At 44.6% G+C, this 19597-nt stretch overlaps 1 protein-coding gene across 1 annotated transcript in view; it reads left to right on the forward strand.

Annotated features, from left to right (window-relative positions):
* Positions 1 to 19597, forward strand: part of AFF3 (ALF transcription elongation factor 3) — a 2122574-nt gene that overhangs the window by 2059321 nt on the left and 43656 nt on the right. The window contains exon 16 of the mRNA XM_086936175.1: positions 3966 to 4102. Within this exon, the coding sequence (XP_086792301.1) occupies positions 3966 to 4102 (137 nt within the window). The remainder of the gene's footprint in view (positions 1 to 3965; positions 4103 to 19597) is intronic.

Here is a 19597-nt window from a genome sequence, read left to right on the forward strand (position 1 = left end):
TGGCTTACGTACTTAAGTAGTGCTCACAAGTATCTTCAGCCGCTTCTGTAGCATGAGGCGTAAAGAACAGGTGCAAATGCTGTGTGCGATCCCAGGGTAATTCTGTACTTAAGGGTACTGTTGCAACTATCACAGCTTTTCAGGAGAACTCTCTGAAACCTTTGTGAATTCTAAACATTTGTAAATTCAGAGGATTAAGCGTACGGGTGCAGATTAATATTTCTGTGATTCCGGATCTGGAAGCCACATTTTAACCTGTTCGCTGCACGCGTCGGCCAACGGCCGTCGCGAGTACTACCTCCATAGTGCTGCCACAGCCGTTGCCCCACGCGGCCCCGCCCACTCTTCAGAGCCGCCGCACCGCGGCGGAATTTCGGCCACCGTAATGGGGCTAAATACAGATGACCCATTTCATGAAGAATGCTCTCGCAGATATAAACAAGGAGCGGTATTGGAGACAAATAGATGGTAGATTGCATCAATAGGGTGGGGTTGGGAGGTTATAAGGTATCCTAAATTTTACCTTTTGGAAATTCAAAGATACTTATTTCCTGGAAAGGTAAATGGACACAATTGAGCCTCCGGGCGCCAAGACACTTTACGTCAAGATCCGAATTTGGACCTTGCCTTTTCGATCATTTACTGGAAAGAGGCGCGCACCCTCGTTAATGCTGAACTTGAACTAAGCTGCCTATTTTGCCAGAGGCCAAGGCAACCGTAGATCATGTCCTGTACTTTTACCTGCAGTACCACTGGAGTGGTGTGGCTCACTGGTTAGAGGCGGCAGACCCGTAAGCAGAGAACGGCCCGGGACCAGGGTTCAATTCCTGACGCGGCAGGGTCGTGGACCAGGGTCAAAACGGACTCGATAATTCTCGCCTCAGTGCCTCCTCTAACCAGGGAACACACTCGGCAACTCTGGGCATTAAGCTTCCCTCATCTCTACAACGGCCCCCCACAGACGCTGGGGATGCCTGGTTTCACCTTGGAGATACCCAGAAAGGGACCATCTCACAGGGAAAACCAGGACGGGTTCCACAGTGGTCTTCAGCGCTAGGATACTCCATGGAGTCGCAGTGCGCTTTACAAGTACACCCACATTTACATTTACCACGCAGATAAGAGGAAATTGCCTCAACTTGTGCATCAGAGACCATACAATTGAAACTAGGGTACTCATGGCTGACACAGCTCTAATAATTGTTTCAGCTGTTTCCCGGTTTCTTACATATATGTGGAGACTAAGGCTTTAAAAAAGATTGCCACATTGCTGCCCAGTATGTAACACCTTAGAATCTTGTGTGCCTGAGTTACACTTTGCTGTCATATATGATTTCCTTCTTAGATCGCGTAAGAGAAGGCAAACATTATAGGAGCTGCTACATTAAATCCACTCTCGCATCTCAAAGTTATTGTGATGTTCCCCCTTCATGCTGCTAGTCTCCATTGTGGGCATTATAAACATTTTAATAATTTTATTTTCTATACATTATGCTCCTCCTATTTGCTGCTAATGTTAACTGTGGGCTATCACAAATATTTTAACTACTTTCCTATTTTTATATAAGCTACGTTTTAGTGCTTTTATGTATGATTTTATAGTTTTAAGTTATTGTGTTTGATTTTATTGCAATTGTCGAAATAAAGCTAATTATGGAATGGTATAAACAAAAAAGTACTTCTTTGAAAAAGTTTCGATTTCCTTGGGTGTGATATACTGGTGCACTGCGGTGGCAATGGGAATTCTGCCTTCTTTTTCCCCCTTCCACCGCCCAGTGCACTGTGGGATAACAGAAGGGGCCACAGAGCTTGCTCAGGCTTTTCTGAAAAAGAGATGGCACTATCGGGATACCAAGGAGGCGTGCCCCTGCAAGTGAAGGAAGCATTTGCCTTTGAGCCTGCTTTATATTACAGATGCAGGTGCAGAGACAAAGATGCCATTAGGAGGTTGCACTAACTGTATGCCAAATAGAGATGGACACAGTCAGTGAAAGAGGTGTGAGAGTGGTATAGGGCTCCCTGGGGCCCAGGCGTGTCTCTGCCATTGGGTGCAGTCACTCTCTGCACAAGCCTACAGAGGATAACTTTCCCTCCTTTGAAACAAAGGCTAGGTGGCTACCTCCAAAGAAAGGCAGATTGTTGGCTTGAAACAGCAGGTCCACTTTTCACTAATGCACTGTTTCTAGTGCAGGCACGTGCACTGGGAACAGCTCGTTTGTTGTGATATAGTACACTGTGTCCAATGCACTCATTTAAGAGTGTGTTGTGGTATAGAGTGGGAAAGTGCTCCATATCCACAATGTGAAGAACTCCACCACAGGGAATGCCATGTGACATTTTTCTGAGTTGTTGGTTTTCCAAGCATTGTTGTACACTCAGTACAACTCCACACTGGGGAAAGGCAGCCAACTGATTCAATTTCGATATTTTTTTCTCCATTTAGATAAACATTTTCCCTGTGGTGCATCCCCCTCCACTGCATACCCAGGAAGATTGGGGTTGTTCTGTTACCCTTCCCACCTGGAAAATGATGTACACCAGTCTTTTGCTGAAGAAAACTTAGGACCATTTCCAGGGTGAAAAAGGATCTGTGAAGAGTTTGCATGGGGCAACAAACTAACAAATTTGAGGGTGTTCAGAAACTGCCAAGGGAGACCACTCCTTGATGCTCCCACTCCCGAGTTTTTGTGTGGGTTTACCACTGCATAATTGTATGCAGTTCTGGCATACAGTTACCCAGCAGTAAGAACATTCATGCCAGCTAGGTACCTTTTTCTGGACACTTGGCAGGTGCAAATGGAACCAATTACATCTGTTATCTCAAGTTTGCACCCACAAATGGCGTTGTTTATTGGGCCAACAGCAATGTATGGAAATCTTTGATTTACTTGCTCATTTTTGATTTGGAACTGTATTGCACTTAAAAAATGGCTGAAAAGCGGAGAAAGGGAATAACTGCCGCACTGTCAAAACTCCATGCTGGATGTGCATGTGATTATGAATTTTAGGGGTACATGCATCAAGATATTTTGCGATTTCAACCGGAGCGATTCGCAAAAATCGACTGTTTGCGATCCCAAAATGGCCTTTCCTAATGCATGAAAGTCTTTTTATTCGCAATTTAGGTAATCACAATTTTTTGAGATTCCTTAAATTGCAAATGTTAAAAGGGAATCACAATTTGCGATTCCCTAATTCACATGCAAGAAGCCTTTCCTAAAGGCGAACTGTGCATTTAGGAAACGCTAATTAACATCAACTTCAAGTTGATGGTAACAATGCGTATACTTTGAAAAATGCACAAAACTGTATTTGTCAAAGTGCTATATTGGGCGCACACATGCCCCTAAGGCAAGTGTGTGCCTTACATGTGCATCTTTTTTGGTTAGGGGTGCCACAGCGAGACCATAGGCCATCGGGCACCCTTGCCTTTCCATTACCAAATTTGCGATTACCAATTTGGTAATCGCAATTTAGGCAATACAAGACCATTTTCACCTATGTGCCTTGAGGCCCATGAGAGAGAATGGAGTCGCAATTGCAAATAGCAATTCCCTAATTGCGTTTGCTATTCTTAAAGAATCACAATTAGAGAATCGCTATTTGCTCTCTGTTTTGTTGCACTGCATTTTGCAATTACCAAATAGCGATTTCTAAACAAATCGCTATTTGGTTAACGCAAAAAGAAACTTTGTTGCATGTGCCCCTTAGTCCTTTGGTCGACCAGCAACAATGGCACCTTACTAGACCAAAAATATATATTGCAGCTGCATCTCCTGAAAGATGTTCCCCTGAAAGCAGATTATTTTCTTCAGCTTATGACACAAGTTCACAGACTGAAAGTGAAACATTACTCTGCTGCAACATTACTTGATTACAGTCTATCACATGTAACCTCTATTGTTTATAATGATTGATTATTAATTCATCTAGTAATTATTATAAACATGCATTTTGTCTTCCAGATGGAGAAGTTTGGCAAAGCTCTGAACTACACTGAAGCAGCCCTCTCATTCATTGAGTGTGGGAACGCTTTGGAACATGGCCCAGTGGAGTGTAAATCCCCTTACACCATGTACTCGGAAACTGTGGAACTCATTAGGTATGTAGCTGATGCCCAGGAGTGCCCTGGAGACCAGGCAATGTGCAGCAACTCTATATAGAAATATCATCAGCTTACCAGGCTTCTGGCATTCATTCAGGGTATCAGGCACAAAAACAATGGGTAGAGAAATCCTCACATTCAAGGCCATAGAAATACTAGGCTATGCATTTCGACACATACAGTTCCAGTTCTTGTTAATTTAAGGCAGCGATATAACTGTTTGTTTGTTTACCAAATATTTGATACTGACGAGGCTTAAGAAGTGTTGTGATGGTACAGATGGCAAGTGTCTCTGTGGCGAAATGGGTCTTAGTGCATTGGTACAGGCAGTTCTTCTTGATAGCTCTGATAAACCGTTTCCAATAACATTATGAATCCCTTTTTCTTACTACTTCACTTGTTCACTCTGTGTCCAGTTCGTGAAGCGGCTTGCTTAGAAGTCATAAATAAGCTGTTGTGAAGCATTTTTTTTTCACAAAGACAGTTGCACACATAAGTTCAAGTTACAAATGGCTACATGAGTCCACATTCACTTTTACAGTTCACAAAAGGTGGATTTGCACTCACTAGGTAATTTTCAGTGATTAGTTTGAGCCAATGGTTTCCGGTGCTCAGCACCAGCACTTAATTGTCAACACTGGCGCTTGTGAAAGTCTGCTAATTTAGAGATGACCACATTAACAGTTCATTATTAATTCAATATGCATTAAAAATGACTATAACCTGCCACCCAAGACATTCTCGTAGCTTTGGGGGCCTGAAATGGTCTGAATGGTCACACATGTAGGAGTGTGATGGTTAGAAGCTGTGTTGTTACTATCATTGGCAGCTTAGCAGAGGTAATGTGTGGTGCGAGCTGCAGTGGACTCCTGACGAGAGCCCTGGCACTTATTTATTTTTTTACACATTAGGCACTGGATTTACTTACCCGTAATAGTACCTTATGTGATGTAAAAGTATATGGGAGTAAATCAGCTTCCATGAAGAGGAAGTGAACATTGTATGTGGGAGTACCACTACTCCCATGAGAAGGAAATGAGGTTCAAAAGTGGGGGTACCCTTCAAAATTTGTCCTTTACCCATTGCTTTTCTAATAGGTTAAATAGAACAATTGTCAATCAGCAAGATCTAAAAGTATACAAACTTCCTAGGACTTTTAGATGACCTTAATTTGTGCTGAAATGCTAGAGGCAATTGGAAAGAATGTGTTAGTAACAATGAAGAATCTAAAATGGTAAGACGGTAGCCTGTGTTACTGAACAATGGAAAGGCATAATAGGTAAGTTGCAGAAAAGTCAGAATCGCCACAGAGTTAGAATATGCAACTACTAGTTCTAGGAAATCTTTTCAATTAAATAAAGCTTACCTCTTATGTGTTCTGAATGCACCAGTTACAAGAAGAGTCTTCTTTATTCAAACACACGGTTATGCCTAAAGTCAATAGCTCCTTCACACTGACAATTGGTAGACTTATTTTTCTGATGAAGACTTATAACTGCTGATATCTCACCTTAGAATATTTCCCAGGCGTCGGACTGGATCTCTACATCGGCGTCATCTGCACTGGATATGATGTGCACATGCCTATACAGGCGCCAGCCAGGCATGCTGACATCAGTTCCTTAATCGCATTGAGTCTTTTTTCCTCAAATTTCAACGCCTTTTCGAAAAATCTTTTTCACCAGTGTAAAAGGGACCTGTCCCCTCAGGGTTTCAGCCATTGAGACTGGATGGCAGTGTTGGGCCAGCAGAATGCTTAATTTCACATCCCCATCCTGTTGGCCTACAAGCATAACCAGCGGTTCACTTTGAGCCATGAGCATTTTTAGTTTGCTTTGCTCCCATTTGGCTTCATCAGCATCCTTCTGGTTCTCTCAAATATGATGGTGATGGAGAGTGGAGAGCCAAGTACATTCAGACTATGATCCTATTGTTTCAGCCTCTGTCCTGGATCTCAGTAAGGTTGACTCTCAGGCTATTGAGACAGATGGACTCCTGCATCCTGCTGGCCGAGCACTGAATATTTCATATGTGGGCTCTGCCTCAGTATTTGAAGTCCCAGTAGCTGCAACATCAAGGGGACCTCTACGCACCAGTTCAGAATTTCGGAGAAGACTGTGAAATACCTGCACAGGTGGCTAGAGGACCGCAATTTGATCAGCAGCAGATCCCCCTCTCCCTTCCCCACCCAGAGATGACAGTGGTGAAATATGCATCGCTTCTGGGCTGGGGGAGGTGGAGATCAGAGGCATCTGGTCTCTGACAGATGTTCAACTCCGCATTGACCTGTTGGAGTTGCGAGCCACCCGCTTGGTGTTGATGAAGCCTTCCTGCCATCCATTTAAGGGAGACTGTTTCAGGTGTTAACCGACAACACCACCGCCTTGCAGTACTGCAACAAGCAGGGTGAGGTTGGGTCGTAGGCCCTATACAAGAAGTCCCTGTGCCTCTGGACATAGCAGAAGAGCCAGTGGATTTTGCTGGTGGTACAGTACCTGGCAGGATCTTTGAACACCAGGGCAGACTAATTCAGCTGTCGATGCCCAGCAGATCAGGAATAGCAGTTACATCAGGAAGTGGTGCAATGTCTCTTCTGCAAATGGGGACATCACTGGCTTGATCTGTTGCCACAGATGAAAATGCGCAGTGTCAGCACTTCTAGTTTCCAAAATGGCTCTCACTCAAAGATGCGTTCAGCGTACAGTGGAACTTGGGACTCCTGTGTGCCTTTCCCCTGAAACCACTCCTGTCCCGAGTTCTGAAGAAGAACAAGACAGACCAGACCCAAGTTATCATGGTGGTGGTGACTAGGCTAAGAGAATTTGGTAGCCTGAACTCCCCAGCATGAGCACCTGTCCTCCGATCAGGCTGGCCCTTCAGGACCTTCTGTTGCCACAGCAGGGCAGGGTTCTGCACCCAAATCTGTACATACTCCACCTCCATGCATGGAGATGGAGCAGCAGCAGTTGAGAGATTTTGACACTCCTATGGAGGTTGTGGATGTTATTCTCGCAGCCAGGAATCCCTCTACCAAAGTACTGAGTGGCAATTCCATCAGGCGCTCAAGGAGTGGCCACACACTCCCTGGAATGTACTAAGAGACAAGTTTACACAAGATGCCCGACATCTACTATTGCTAGTACTAACGCATTCTACATACAGAGACATCATATTAAACACGCCACATTGGTCAACCGGTGGCAATTTGGCCACATACATGAGGACAATAGGTTGTCCGCGCCAAAACTCAGCACCATTAAACAGTGGCTGACCAATGGCATTAACCCACTATTTGTTGTCTAGTCTTAACATCAATGCAATGCACAAAGTGTTCACGAATGGACCACGCTTGAAATATGAGGATGACGCCCACATTACAAAATCTGTGGGGCATTGGAGTTGATGTTATGTATTGTGCTAAAATGGCGCCACTTAATTTTATCTTTATTTTTCAAGGACCATCATTTATAAGTACCTTATCCCTTCCTGTACAGTATTACACACATAGGAGCAAAGCGTTTTGCGTGATCCGCCGGGTTCTGTTGATGCCTGGGTACTTAACTGAATTGGGTGAGTCCAGACCTTTGCATTTCTGCTTCACCACTGGATTTCCATAGGTGCAATTAGTCACAATAGCTCACTGTGGGGATTCACCAATTGTTTTTAAAGTTTTAGATGTACTCTAACGCAGTTGCGTCCACTCCACATGAGTAAAGAACAGAAGTCAGAGTCACCACTAAGGTCGTGTCCACAATTGTTGTATACCATGTGTGCCTGAATGATATCTACATATCTTTTGTCTCCCACCACAGGTAGATCCAGGTCACAACAGGTACATTTGTCAGTAGACACTTTTTGCTGTGAATAATTGTATTATCAGTAATCTTAGGTGTAGATAGTTTATTCCTTTTTTCGGTCCTGAAGAATCGCTAGTACAATTCACCTTAAGCGAGAAACATGGTGACCCACACTCTCTAACAAAGGACACTCCAAAACAAGACATTACACTCAGGGCCGGACTGGGAACCAAAACTGGCAAAGTCCTCGGCCGGCCCCCCTGGGGGGAGGTTGGGGGTGCGAGCTCTTTGCTGGGGCCGGTTTTCAGCCGATTTTGTTATAGGGCCGATTTTGCAGCTAAGCTGCAAAAACGGCCCTGTAACAAAAACGGCCCCCAGGTGCACAAAACCGGCCCCCTGAGGTTCCGTGACGATTGTAAGTGATGTTTCCGACTCGCACGAATATGGTCGAGTCTGGTATCTACGAACCGCAAATGACGAGTTTAGTGGGTGTGCGCAGTTTCGCTGTGCTACCCTAAACCGTTTGTCTGTTTCGTGGGTTTATACATCTGTACCCACAGGTTCCATCTTAGATATGGCATCCATTTTGTCTCTTGCCCTCAAGTAGCCAGCGAACGGACGCTGTCCGCTTCGCGACCCTGGGATTCCCAAGACTCTTGCGGAAGACACGTTTCCTTTGAAAGTGTCTTTATGATGAGGGGGTTGATGTTGTAAGGCAGATGGCCCCGCTCGAGGCTCATCTTGCCGTGCCGGTCTGTTGTCTCAGCCGTGCATCTCATTAGGCACGTCTCTTTGATGCCTGTAGCTCGTGTTTCCCGATACCACCCCTTTTACACCCTTTCCGATCTCCCCACTGTTTCTGCCTTCCTCCGCACCTGTCCTTGTTCCTTCTTCGATCTGTTTACTGCCGATTGGAATGTACTAATGGTGGGAAGATGGGTTTTTACAGTTGGGAACCACGAATGTTTCTGTACTTATGTTCCGGACCTTGAATGCATCAAAGCGACCCCTCTCGGGGATAATTATGGGAACCAAGTTGTAAACCTTTGTGTACCATGTTAGCCTATGAGAGAAATGTGTATAAAAAGGAGCGATCCACAGTAGCAAATTGAAACAGATCCCGAAAACATACCCGTTGTGTACTTCTCGTGAATTCTGTGTTCCCTGCAGTAAATAAACCTCGAATCTTTGACGCCGAAGGAAGTGTCCCGTGTCTCTGTCATTGATACTCCGGAACAGGTTACCCACGAAGGTTTCAGGTGTTGTCCCCTGGCACCGCTGGGTCTTAAATAACCCAGTCCTTCAGTTGGCGCCCAACGTGGGGCTGCATCAGTGGTACCGGTCCAAGCCCGACGATCGTGAGGAACTTCGTGTGAAATCTCCGAGGGAAGGTGCACTCCGCTTCATCGATCCTGTTGTCGAAACAAGTGGCCCGACGACTTTTCCCGCGAAGATTCCCGCCTCCTGACGGCTGCGACGGACTGCTGCCCTGACTGTAGACCTGTTTTGGCGCCTGGCGTAGACCTTGGTACAGCGAGAAGATTGACGGGCCTTCCTGGTTACGCCATTGATCCTTGAGTTAAGTATTTGTGGGTCGCTCCCAGAGTCCTTGGTTGTGGTTGCTTAGTTGTTGCATGGTTCCATTGCATTTGTGGTTCTTAGTACTTGGTTCTTTGTTGTATTCTTTGACGTCTGCAGTCGCCAAAAACCGAGGGTTTTTGCTCTTTGCTGGGACTTGGTAAATCCCGTAACCCTTGAAGTTTGTGAAACTCGGCTAGTGTGCAAGATGCCTGGTCGTAGTACTTTGTTCAGTTGTTTCAGACGTTGTGGTACGGATTCCCGACTGGAGGACTCGTGTCCGATACCTCCGGTTGGAACTCCAACTTACGAACTTTACAGTAAACATGGGTTAGGTCCTATTACCTTTAATGAATACTGGATTCGTTACACCAAAAAGGATGGTGTCCTTAGTTGGCCACCTCATGGTAGTTTCGAGACCCCAATTTTAGATAACCTCGAGGCAAAATTGTTTAAGAAAAAGTCAAGGCCGGCCATGTTTGATGCCTTTCGGTTGTGGCGTAAAGAAGCCCGACAGAAAGAGATCAGACAGACTAAACGTAATCAGAGAGATGGTGTTGCTACTATTGTAAAGAAAGCAGAGCAGTTTCAGCGTGATAAGGAGGATAAGGAAAAGGAAGTTTTTGACAGGCTTCAGCGTATGACTATAGATAAATGTTATCCCGCTCTGCCAACGGAGTCGGATAAGAAGGAGGAATTAGTTGAGGATCCTTTAATGTCCTATCTTATGAAGTCACCACCTCCGTACGCACAGGGTACCGCAGCTCCTGTGGTCCCTCCTGCCCCTGCTCCTGTACCTGCTCCTCAACCTGTTCTTCCGACTGTTCCTGCTCCCTTGCCTATTGTCGTTCCTACTGCTCCTCCGCCTGTACTTCCACATACTCCTTCTCCCGCTACTGCTCCGGTTCTACTTACTCCTACTGTTTCTTCTGTTCCTACTCCTTCCCTCGTTTCTACTCTATCGTATACTTCTCCAACTACTCGACGTCGTACCCCTTCAATGGCTGCTAACTTTTTCAATTCTCTTGGACCTATTCTTGAGTCGGCTGATTCGGACGGTCTACAAAGACGTAGTCAGCTTCCTGGTAATAGGGAACGTGCCGCGTTGTACAATATGGCGATGTCATGGATGTTGCATCCTCATAGAAATCCTCCACGTTCGGTGTTGGATACGTTCAGTCAATTCAATATACCGACACAGAGGTATGTTTTTGAAGAAATGTGCAAAGTTTTGCGCGATCAAATATCGGCAGATGCATCGGAAGATGTATTAACTGCTTTGACTAACTTACAGCTTCAGTTTTCGAGCGGAATGGTGGTGGGTACTAATGTTCGACGTGCCATCGAGCAATTATTAGCTTTTCGTCCCTCTCCGATCCCTCAAGCATTATTCGTTGAGGATGTTGAGAGACAGTTAGATCCGTCCGGTCAGTACCCCATGCGCGAAGTTCCACCAGTGTGGATGCCAGGTGATGCTAATGCTAACCCCATTATTTTACCGTATTTCCAGAGAGTATGGAAACACCTTCCATGGAAACGATCAGAAGTTTTGCAGGTGAAGCAATCTTTGCCTGACCCTCGCAAAAATCCTGCAGGGTATTATAAGGAATTGTCGCAGCTCGTAGACGCTACGGTAATGAATCTTGCCGATATCGATATGCTGTTTGGCAATGTTGTACCGCAACCGGTATGGGCTAAGATTCGTCAGGAAAACCATGCAAACGAATTAGGTGGAGATTGGGCTGCTCTTATTGCGGCAGACGCACGACAAACTGGCGGGGCTAAGCCTGAACAGCTTATTGCTGCTCTCCCTCAGAGAATCATTACCTTAATGAAAACGCTTATGCCAGCTATGAGGGTGAACTGGGACAAGTTGTCAGCTTGCAGACAGAAGAAAGACGAGAGTGTCTCCGATTTCTTTACGAGATTTGAGGAGGCATTCATCGACCACAGTGGTCAGGATATGAGTACCGAGGGTGGCCGCGTTGTTTGTGGATAAATTTGTTTCAAATTTATTGCCCGACTTGAGCAATAAATTAAAAAATTCTGAGAGTGCGTGGGCTGTTTCTACGTCTGCTCAAATATTGGCTACGGCACAATATTATGAGAATAGGGAGAAGGAAGAGAATGATCGTGCCGATAAGAAGACGAAAGAACTTAAAACTAAGGTGTTGTTGCAGCAAGCGTACCCTCCGCGCTCGAATCAGAATGATTCGCAACAACGTAATCGATCGCAGTCGCAATCTAATAGGTCGCAATCGCGAAATGACTCCTCTTCGGAAAGATCTTCATTAGGGTACAACCAGTGTGCCTATTGTAGACAGGAGGGTCACTTAAAATTCAATTGTCCTGTTCTAAATGAGCGTAATAGTGGTAACACATCTAGAGGAGGTCGTGGTGGTGCTCAGCAGACGTCACGTGGTAGGGGTCGAGGTGCTCCCAACGATCGTTCAGACAATTCATCCAATTCTAACAATTGTTTTGATCAACGTGGATCATCGCAAGGTCGATCTGCGCAATATAACGTAGATGATTATTACGTCGATCAGAATGCTGACGACGGTAATTACTAGGACAGCCGTAGACAAGGAGAGGGAGTGGTATCAGTTCCGGTTGATCAGAGAGGGCCTTACGTCGCAGTTGCCACCTCGGGCGTCGTTGAGCCTTTTCTGTTGGACACTGGTGCAGCGAAAAGTTCCATCATGCATTCGAAACTCCCTGGCGCACCTTTGTCTGGCTTAACAAATGTTTCCGTTGGATTCTCTGGCGCCCCTGTTAGCAATCCGGTTTCGTGCCCATTGCCACTCACAATTGGGCCACGTGAGCTTGAAGCTCCGTTGATTTTGACCACTGGTTGTGGTAAAAATCTCTTAGGCCTGGATTTGCTAAAACGTCTGTATGCGACTTTGTATTGTTCTCCTGCGGGAGTGAAGCTTACTTTGGGTGAGAGAGTTGTCTCTCCTATGTATTTGTCTCTCGATAAGCTTCCACCGGAATTGAGTTCTCTTCCTGCATCTTTGTGGGCAACAGGTCCCAATGACGTGGGCCTGCTCGACATCTCCCCTTATGTTGTGCACGTGAAATCTAATGTGCGATTGCCTCGTATTCCCCAGTATCGTATCTCCCTTGATGGTGAACGAGCATTGTTGGCGATCATCTATGATTTGATCGAGAAAGATGTCATTGAGGAGACTCGGGGAAACGTGTGCAACAGCCCCGTACTGCCTATTCTGAAACGTACCGATCCTTCTAAGCCACCTGTTTATCGTTTTGTTATCGATTTGCGGGAGGTCAATAAAATTGTAATTCCTCAGTTCCCTGTTGTGCCTGACATCACGGCGCTACTGACTCTGATTCCAGCTTCTGCATCTTGGTTTTCAGTAATCGATCTGAAGAATGCGTTCTTCAGTATTCCGATTGCTGAAGAAAGCAGAGACCTTTTCGGTTTCTCTCTTGGTGGCCGTAGCTTCCGGTTTAAACGTGCTCCTCAGGGCTACTGTGAGAGTCCATCGATTTACAGTCAAGCCTTGAAGGGTCAACTAGATGCGTTTGTGTTGCCGGCTGGTGCGGCTTTGATCCAATATGTCGACGACTTATTGGTGGCTGCAGATACTCAGGACATTTGCAAAATTGCCACTATATCATTGTTGCAGCATCTCTGTGACTTACATCACAAGGTGTCTCCTTCTAAACTTCAATATTGTTGTCAAGAAGTAACCTATCTAGGTCACTTATTGTCAAAGGAGGGAAGAAGGTTGACCCCAGAGAGAATTGCAGCCATTGCGCGCATATCTGTGCCAACAACCCAAAGAGATGTGCGTGCCTTTCTAGGTATCACGTCATACTGCAGACAGTGGATTCCGAATTTTTCATTGTTATCGAAACCATTGGTGGCTCTTACGTGCAAGGATGTTTCAACTCCTTTACCATGGACGGAAGAATGTCAGAAAAGTTTTTTGGAACTGCGTGACGCATTGTGTTCGGCTCCTGTGTTAGGTACTCCTGACTATAGCAAGCCGTTTACACTATACGTTCACGAGAGGGAAGGTTGTGCGTTGAGTGTTTTAACGCAACCTTTCGGTGATAAGCAACGTCCATGTGCATATTTTTCTTCGACCTTGGACCCGGTAGCTAGAGCATTGCCGAGTTGTTTGAGAGCAACAGCGGCAGCCGCGGTCTCCATCCGACAATCAGCAGGATTGGTCATGGATAATATGCTTACGGTGATGGTTCCGCATGCAGTTGACACTCTTTTGAATCGTACGAAAACTCAGCACTTGACGAGTGCGAGGTTGTCAGGGTACGAGTTGACGTTGTTGGCAAGCCATATTCAGATAAAACGATGTAATGTCCTGAACCCGGCGACTTTATTGCCAATAAGTACAGAGTCAGATGAAGTAGCAGCCCATGACTGCTATTTAAGGACTGAGGAGGAAACAAAAGGTCGAGTGGACCTTAAAAACACTCCTTTGGAAGATCCCGATGGGACCTTGTATGTGGATGGTTCGTGTTTTAAATTGCCGAATGGTGATGTGACGACTGCGTATGCTGTTGTAACTTTGAATACTGTTGTGGAAACTGCAAGATTGAATCAGAACTCTGCCCAGGCTGCAGAGCTGATCGCTCTAACTAGAGCGTGTGTGTTGGCGAAAGGGAAACGAGTGAATGTGTTTACCGACAGCCAATATGCCTTTGGCGTCGCTCATAGCTTTGGACGATTGTGGCGAGAGAGAGGTTTTATGACGTCGCATGGTACGAAAATTCAGCATGGACAGCTTGTGAATGATCTTTTGGATGCACTTACGTTACCTAAGCAAGTGGCGATTGTTAAATGTAGTGCGCACCGTAAGGTGACGGATGATGTTGGTCGTGGTAATGCGTTCGCGGATGAGATTGCTAAGGAGACTGCCCGGAACCTTAGCACTAGAATGTATGTGACGAGTTCGGTTAGGTGGCCTACAGAGACTAGCATGTGTGAGGACACTATTGAGAGCGTGAAAGCAATTCAGAATGAAGCCACTGAGACTGAAAAGACGAAGTGGAAAGAGAGTACGGGAAAATTGGATGCGAATGGTTGCTGGATCGATTTGTCGGAGCACAAGAGGTGGATGTTACCAGATGCATATGTGCTGGCTGTTGTGACAATGGCACACGGGTTAGCACATATTAGTGCGAAAGGTATTTGTAAGTTGTTGTCTCCTGTGTGGAAGAATGATGGTATTACGAAGTGTGCTGAGAGATTGGTGAAGAATTGCATGATATGTATGTTATACAATCCTGGAAAGGGGACCCCCACACCTCCTGGCCATTTTGCTCCCCCTTCATATCCCTTTGAAGTAATTCAGCTAGACTTCATCCATATGGAGAGATGCAATAATCTGAAATACGTTTTAGTTGTGGTTTGCGCATTCTCCCGATGGATTGAAGCCTACCCTCTTAAAGACAATACTGCCCTGTCTACTGCAAAAATCCTGCTGAAGGAATACTTTCCTCGCTATGGAATGCCTCGAATTGTGTGGTCTGATAACGGAAGTGAGTTTGTAGGGAGTGTGATGAAGAGTGTGTGTAAGGGCCTTGGAATTAATCAAAAATTCCATAGCGCCAATCATCCCCAGTCAGCAGGTTTGGTTGAAGGGTATAATGGCACCCTTAAACTCAAACTGGCTAAGATTCAGGCTACGACTGGTCTTTCGTGGCCTGACGCTTTGCACTTGCCTTGTTGTCAACAAGGACGACAGTACACTCCCGAGTAGGGCTCAGTCCCTATGAAATAGTGTTCGGCCGTCCTGCGAATGTTTGGGGGGTTCCTAGACCGGGTGTATTTTCTAATCTTGAGTACCCAATGCTGATTGATTATCTTCATGATCTGACTGCTAAACTGAGGTTAATTCACCAACAGGTTTACGAAGCACTGCCGACGCAGACGGAGGGTCCAGGCCACCAGCTCCAACCCGGGGACTGGGTGGTTACCCGCAACTTTGCCCGAAAAAAGAATTTGGAACCCCGCTTCACTGGACCCTATCAGGTCCTCCTTGCCACGAGAACTGCCGTCCGTTTGGAAGGGCGAAAAAATTGGGTGCATGCCACCCATACCAAGAAGGTTCCTATACCTTTACCGGCAGACTCGTGGGTGAGGAAGGGCATTGCTTCATCTGAAACCGAAGGACCACAGACTTTTGTACCCTTTAGCGACGCACAGCCTGTCGGAGAATCCTCAGTACAGCAGAAAGACATCGCTGAACATTTGCCATCACAAGACTCAAGATCAGAACAATCAACTGATCGGCAGAACTCTGTTCCCTCATCGGATTCTTTGTTTGACGAACAGACACGTCCTGGGAAAACTCGATACTTTTTGCGATCTAACACCAGAGACAAATAAAAAATTTCCGTTCTGTCCCTTGACAACTGCATTTTCCCATTTGCCACGATCAGTTCAAAACACCCGTATCATTGTGATTATTTTTGTAAAAATTGAGCTTCGTTCCATCTATATGCTTTTCACTTCCACAGCCAAGAGACTTTCTGTATATACATTGTGAATAAAGATACCTTGCATCCAGGTGTACCGTAGGGCCGCGCGTGTACTTCCTTCTGGTTAGTAGGTCTTGGCGCTAGGCCGGAGACCGTCGGTTCCTGGGAACTCCTAGGGATTGACTACTGCTACACAGAACGAAGTGCGTCAAGAAACATTGCGGACGGTTGTAGGGGATGGCGTTTTCGAAGCTGATGGACTTGGAAGAAGCTCAGGCGCAAAGATTCAAATTGCAACAAATTATTCGCACCAAATGTTTTATGTTTCAAGTGTTCCTGCTGTTTCTGACTGTTTCCTTGCTATTGGCGGGTGGGGTGTATTACATGATGTCGTACTTCTTACCTTCTGCCATACCAACTCCTACTTCTGAACCTAAATCTACCTCCACTGCATCCCCTCATTCCTTCCACATCTTACCCAAACACGAACAGGCTAGACGTGTGGAATTCAGAAATAATTCCTTTATTCAGCTCCTTCATCAGCATCAGTTAGTGGTTAATGCTACAAATTGTTGGGTGTGTGGGTTAATGCCACATACCACGGATAAGGGAATTCCATATCTGGTCCTACCTTATAGTTCCCAGGGTTCAGCTCGAGCATTCCAAACAATGTTTCGAAGTGCACTAGATTCTTACCCCAGTCGAGAGCCACGTTCTCCCTACTCTGGTCCTGGCTCGTATCATAAGCCTTTGTCTATAGCGATAGAAGATTTGGATAAAGATATCTATGATGTAAATAAGAAGAGAGGGGCTCTTAGTTACCCAGAGGGAAATGGAGCGCCAATGTACTATTAAGTAAAACAAAAGGTTTTCCCACTGGGAAGTATTATAACCTGTTACTAGATCAGGATTCAAACTCACAACCATAAATCACACCATTCATTCTGTGGAAGAACACTTACCAAGGTTCAAGCTTTTGTGCTCCAATCTGGAATTTGGAGGAATATTACGTTAAGTCAAGCGTGCCCAAATGTTGACATTTTTTAATTGGTTTTTAGTGCGTGCTTTTTTATTACCTTAAATTTGTTTTCAAAATGCTTTTGTTTAGCGACTTCTCTGTTTGGAGAATAATCCAATGACAGAACCGACCCAAACCTGCATAAATTGCAGAGAATAAATTAGAATATTTTTTCTTTTTCTAATGTTACTGCATTAGTGATCAATTTGCAGGGAAAATCTCCTCTGAATACATATCGAATTTACATCTACCTCTTTTCGTCTGTGCCAACCGGCGTACTTTACTTGATGGTTCCCCTCCGTTTTGAATCGTTTTATACTGTAAAACATATGTTTTTTATATATTATAAAGTAGAATATACTTCTGACCAAATACTACCTCCTATAACTAGGATTCGTTATTCGTTCTTACCTAAAGGACAGGTCTTGTCTCCGTGGGTGGGATTCTGTTTTACCGCCGGGTAGTTTTACTCAAGGCTGTGTTAAAAAATACAAAACGTGCCTGTGATTAGGTTTCCTGCTTTTAGGCGATCCTCGATTTGCTGGCTCTATAGGCTACACCATGAAGGCTGATTTAAAAACGCACCCAGTCTAAGCCCAGTAGTTAGCGGACCTTACTTTTTAGTATACATTCTTACCTAACATACGGGCATTGATCTCCGTAAGGGGGGTCTGTTTTGCAGTCGGGTACTTTTACACGTGGCTGCATACAAATACAAAAGGTGCATATGCTAGCGTCAGTTTGCTCATTTTAATAATTACACGGTGAGAACAGGTTTAAGAGACAGTCTAAACTGTACCTATCGCTATATCACCTCGGATCCCTTTCTTACCTGTTCAACGCACACGGCGAGTTTCCCCGGGTCTGCTGTTCGAGGGCGTCTGACCGATCACCGCTTGTATTTCGAGAGTATCGACTGCTCTCAGCGTGGTGGTCGCTTTTAAAGTTCGTCATCGGGTCACATGGTTAAAATACAACCCCATGTGACTCGTGAGAGCGTTATACAGAAAACGCCAGTGCCTCAGTTTTTTTTAAAGAAACTTTATTTTAGTTCGCAATTACAAAACTTTAGGCTGTATTGCTATGCCGTGGGGCTGATGTAGTTTGCAAAAGATTCCTACTTTGGACTGTTAATGAATATGTCCCTACGAGTGCTAATTGTTAAAGAATTTTTATATATATATATTATATTCACCACGAAATCTACGCTATCTGTGTTTAGGTTGGGCGTGACTAAAGTTTCCTCTCATTCTTATTTTTATTTTTATTTTCCATATAACGTAAACATCGACAGTTCTTATCTATTTTGTTTTAGATGATTTAAATAACATGAATCTTTTGTTACTTTACCGCATATGTCAGTAGTTTGACTTTTGTGTTAATTCACTACTAATGCTGAGATGTTAATTTTGGCTGGTGGTACTGATATTTAAAAGGTTGTATTGGGAGGTTTATTAATTTTATTGATCTATGTCACAATTCTCATCCAGTCTTCTTTTGTGTTGAGTCCATGGTTGACCGTGTTTAGAGTTGAAATATACCACTGCTCCCTGTTTTTACGTTTTGTCTCCAGATTGCCTCCTCTTTTTGAGCCAGTTATTTTTTCAATGACAAACCATGAGAACTCAGTGTGTTTATGTTGCAGTTGTTTGAAATGATCCACCAGGGGAGCATTCTCTTTGTTGGTTTTCAGGGCGGATCTATGTTCTAACAAACGCAGTCTTATCTCCCTACCTGTTTCTCCTACATAGGCTAGCTTGCAGGGGCACAAGATTATATAGATCAGGTTGCTGCTTCTGCAATTATTTAAGGTTTTTGAATTCATGGTGTAGTTGTTGTAAGTCAAGGATTTCCCTACGATACAATTTTCACATACAGAACAATTGCTACACTTGTGGTTTCCCACAGCTTTATTACCATTCAGTGTCAATTGGTTGTTTGGGTTCTGTTCCCTGTAGGTATGAACCAGGTTTTGACGAATATTTTCATTTCGTCTAAAAGCAAATATGGGTTTGGCCAATTTAACTTCCTTACCATCATTTAAAATATGCCAACTCGAGTGGATCACATTTTTCAACTTGTTGCTGATGTTAGAAAATTGGCTAACAAAAACTAATTTTTGGTCATTAGGTGGCTTTCTTGCTCGGGTGGGGTCTGGATGTATCATTGAGTCACGATCATAAAATCGTGCCCTTTTACACGAATTCCTGATTAGCTTTTTGGGGTAACCCCTCTCTTGAAGTTTTTCACTTAGTTTGTTGGCATGTTTTGCATAGTCTTCAAGGGTGGAACAATTTCTTCTCAGGCGAAGAAATTGTCCAAATGGGACATTATCTCTTTGGGAGCGGGGATGATAACTATTATAATGTAAAAGGGTGTTTTTATCTGTAGGCTTAGAATAAAGTTCTACTTCTAGTCTGTCATCCTTATGTTTTATGGTAATATCTAGGAAGTTTACGGCCTCTCGATCATACACGGCCGTGAAGCGGAGGTTCTCATCTCCCAGATTTAACCACTCAAGAAATTGTTCCAGGATGTCCACCTCTCCTTCCCAAATGAAGAAGATATCATCAATGAAGCGTCGCCATAGTAGAATGTTTTCAAAAAAAGGCGACGCTTCATTGA

Source organism: Lissotriton vulgaris, chromosome 8 (assembly GCF_964263255.1).
Source record: "Lissotriton vulgaris chromosome 8, aLisVul1.2, whole genome shotgun sequence".
Lineage (NCBI taxonomy): Eukaryota > Metazoa > Chordata > Amphibia > Caudata > Salamandridae > Lissotriton > Lissotriton vulgaris.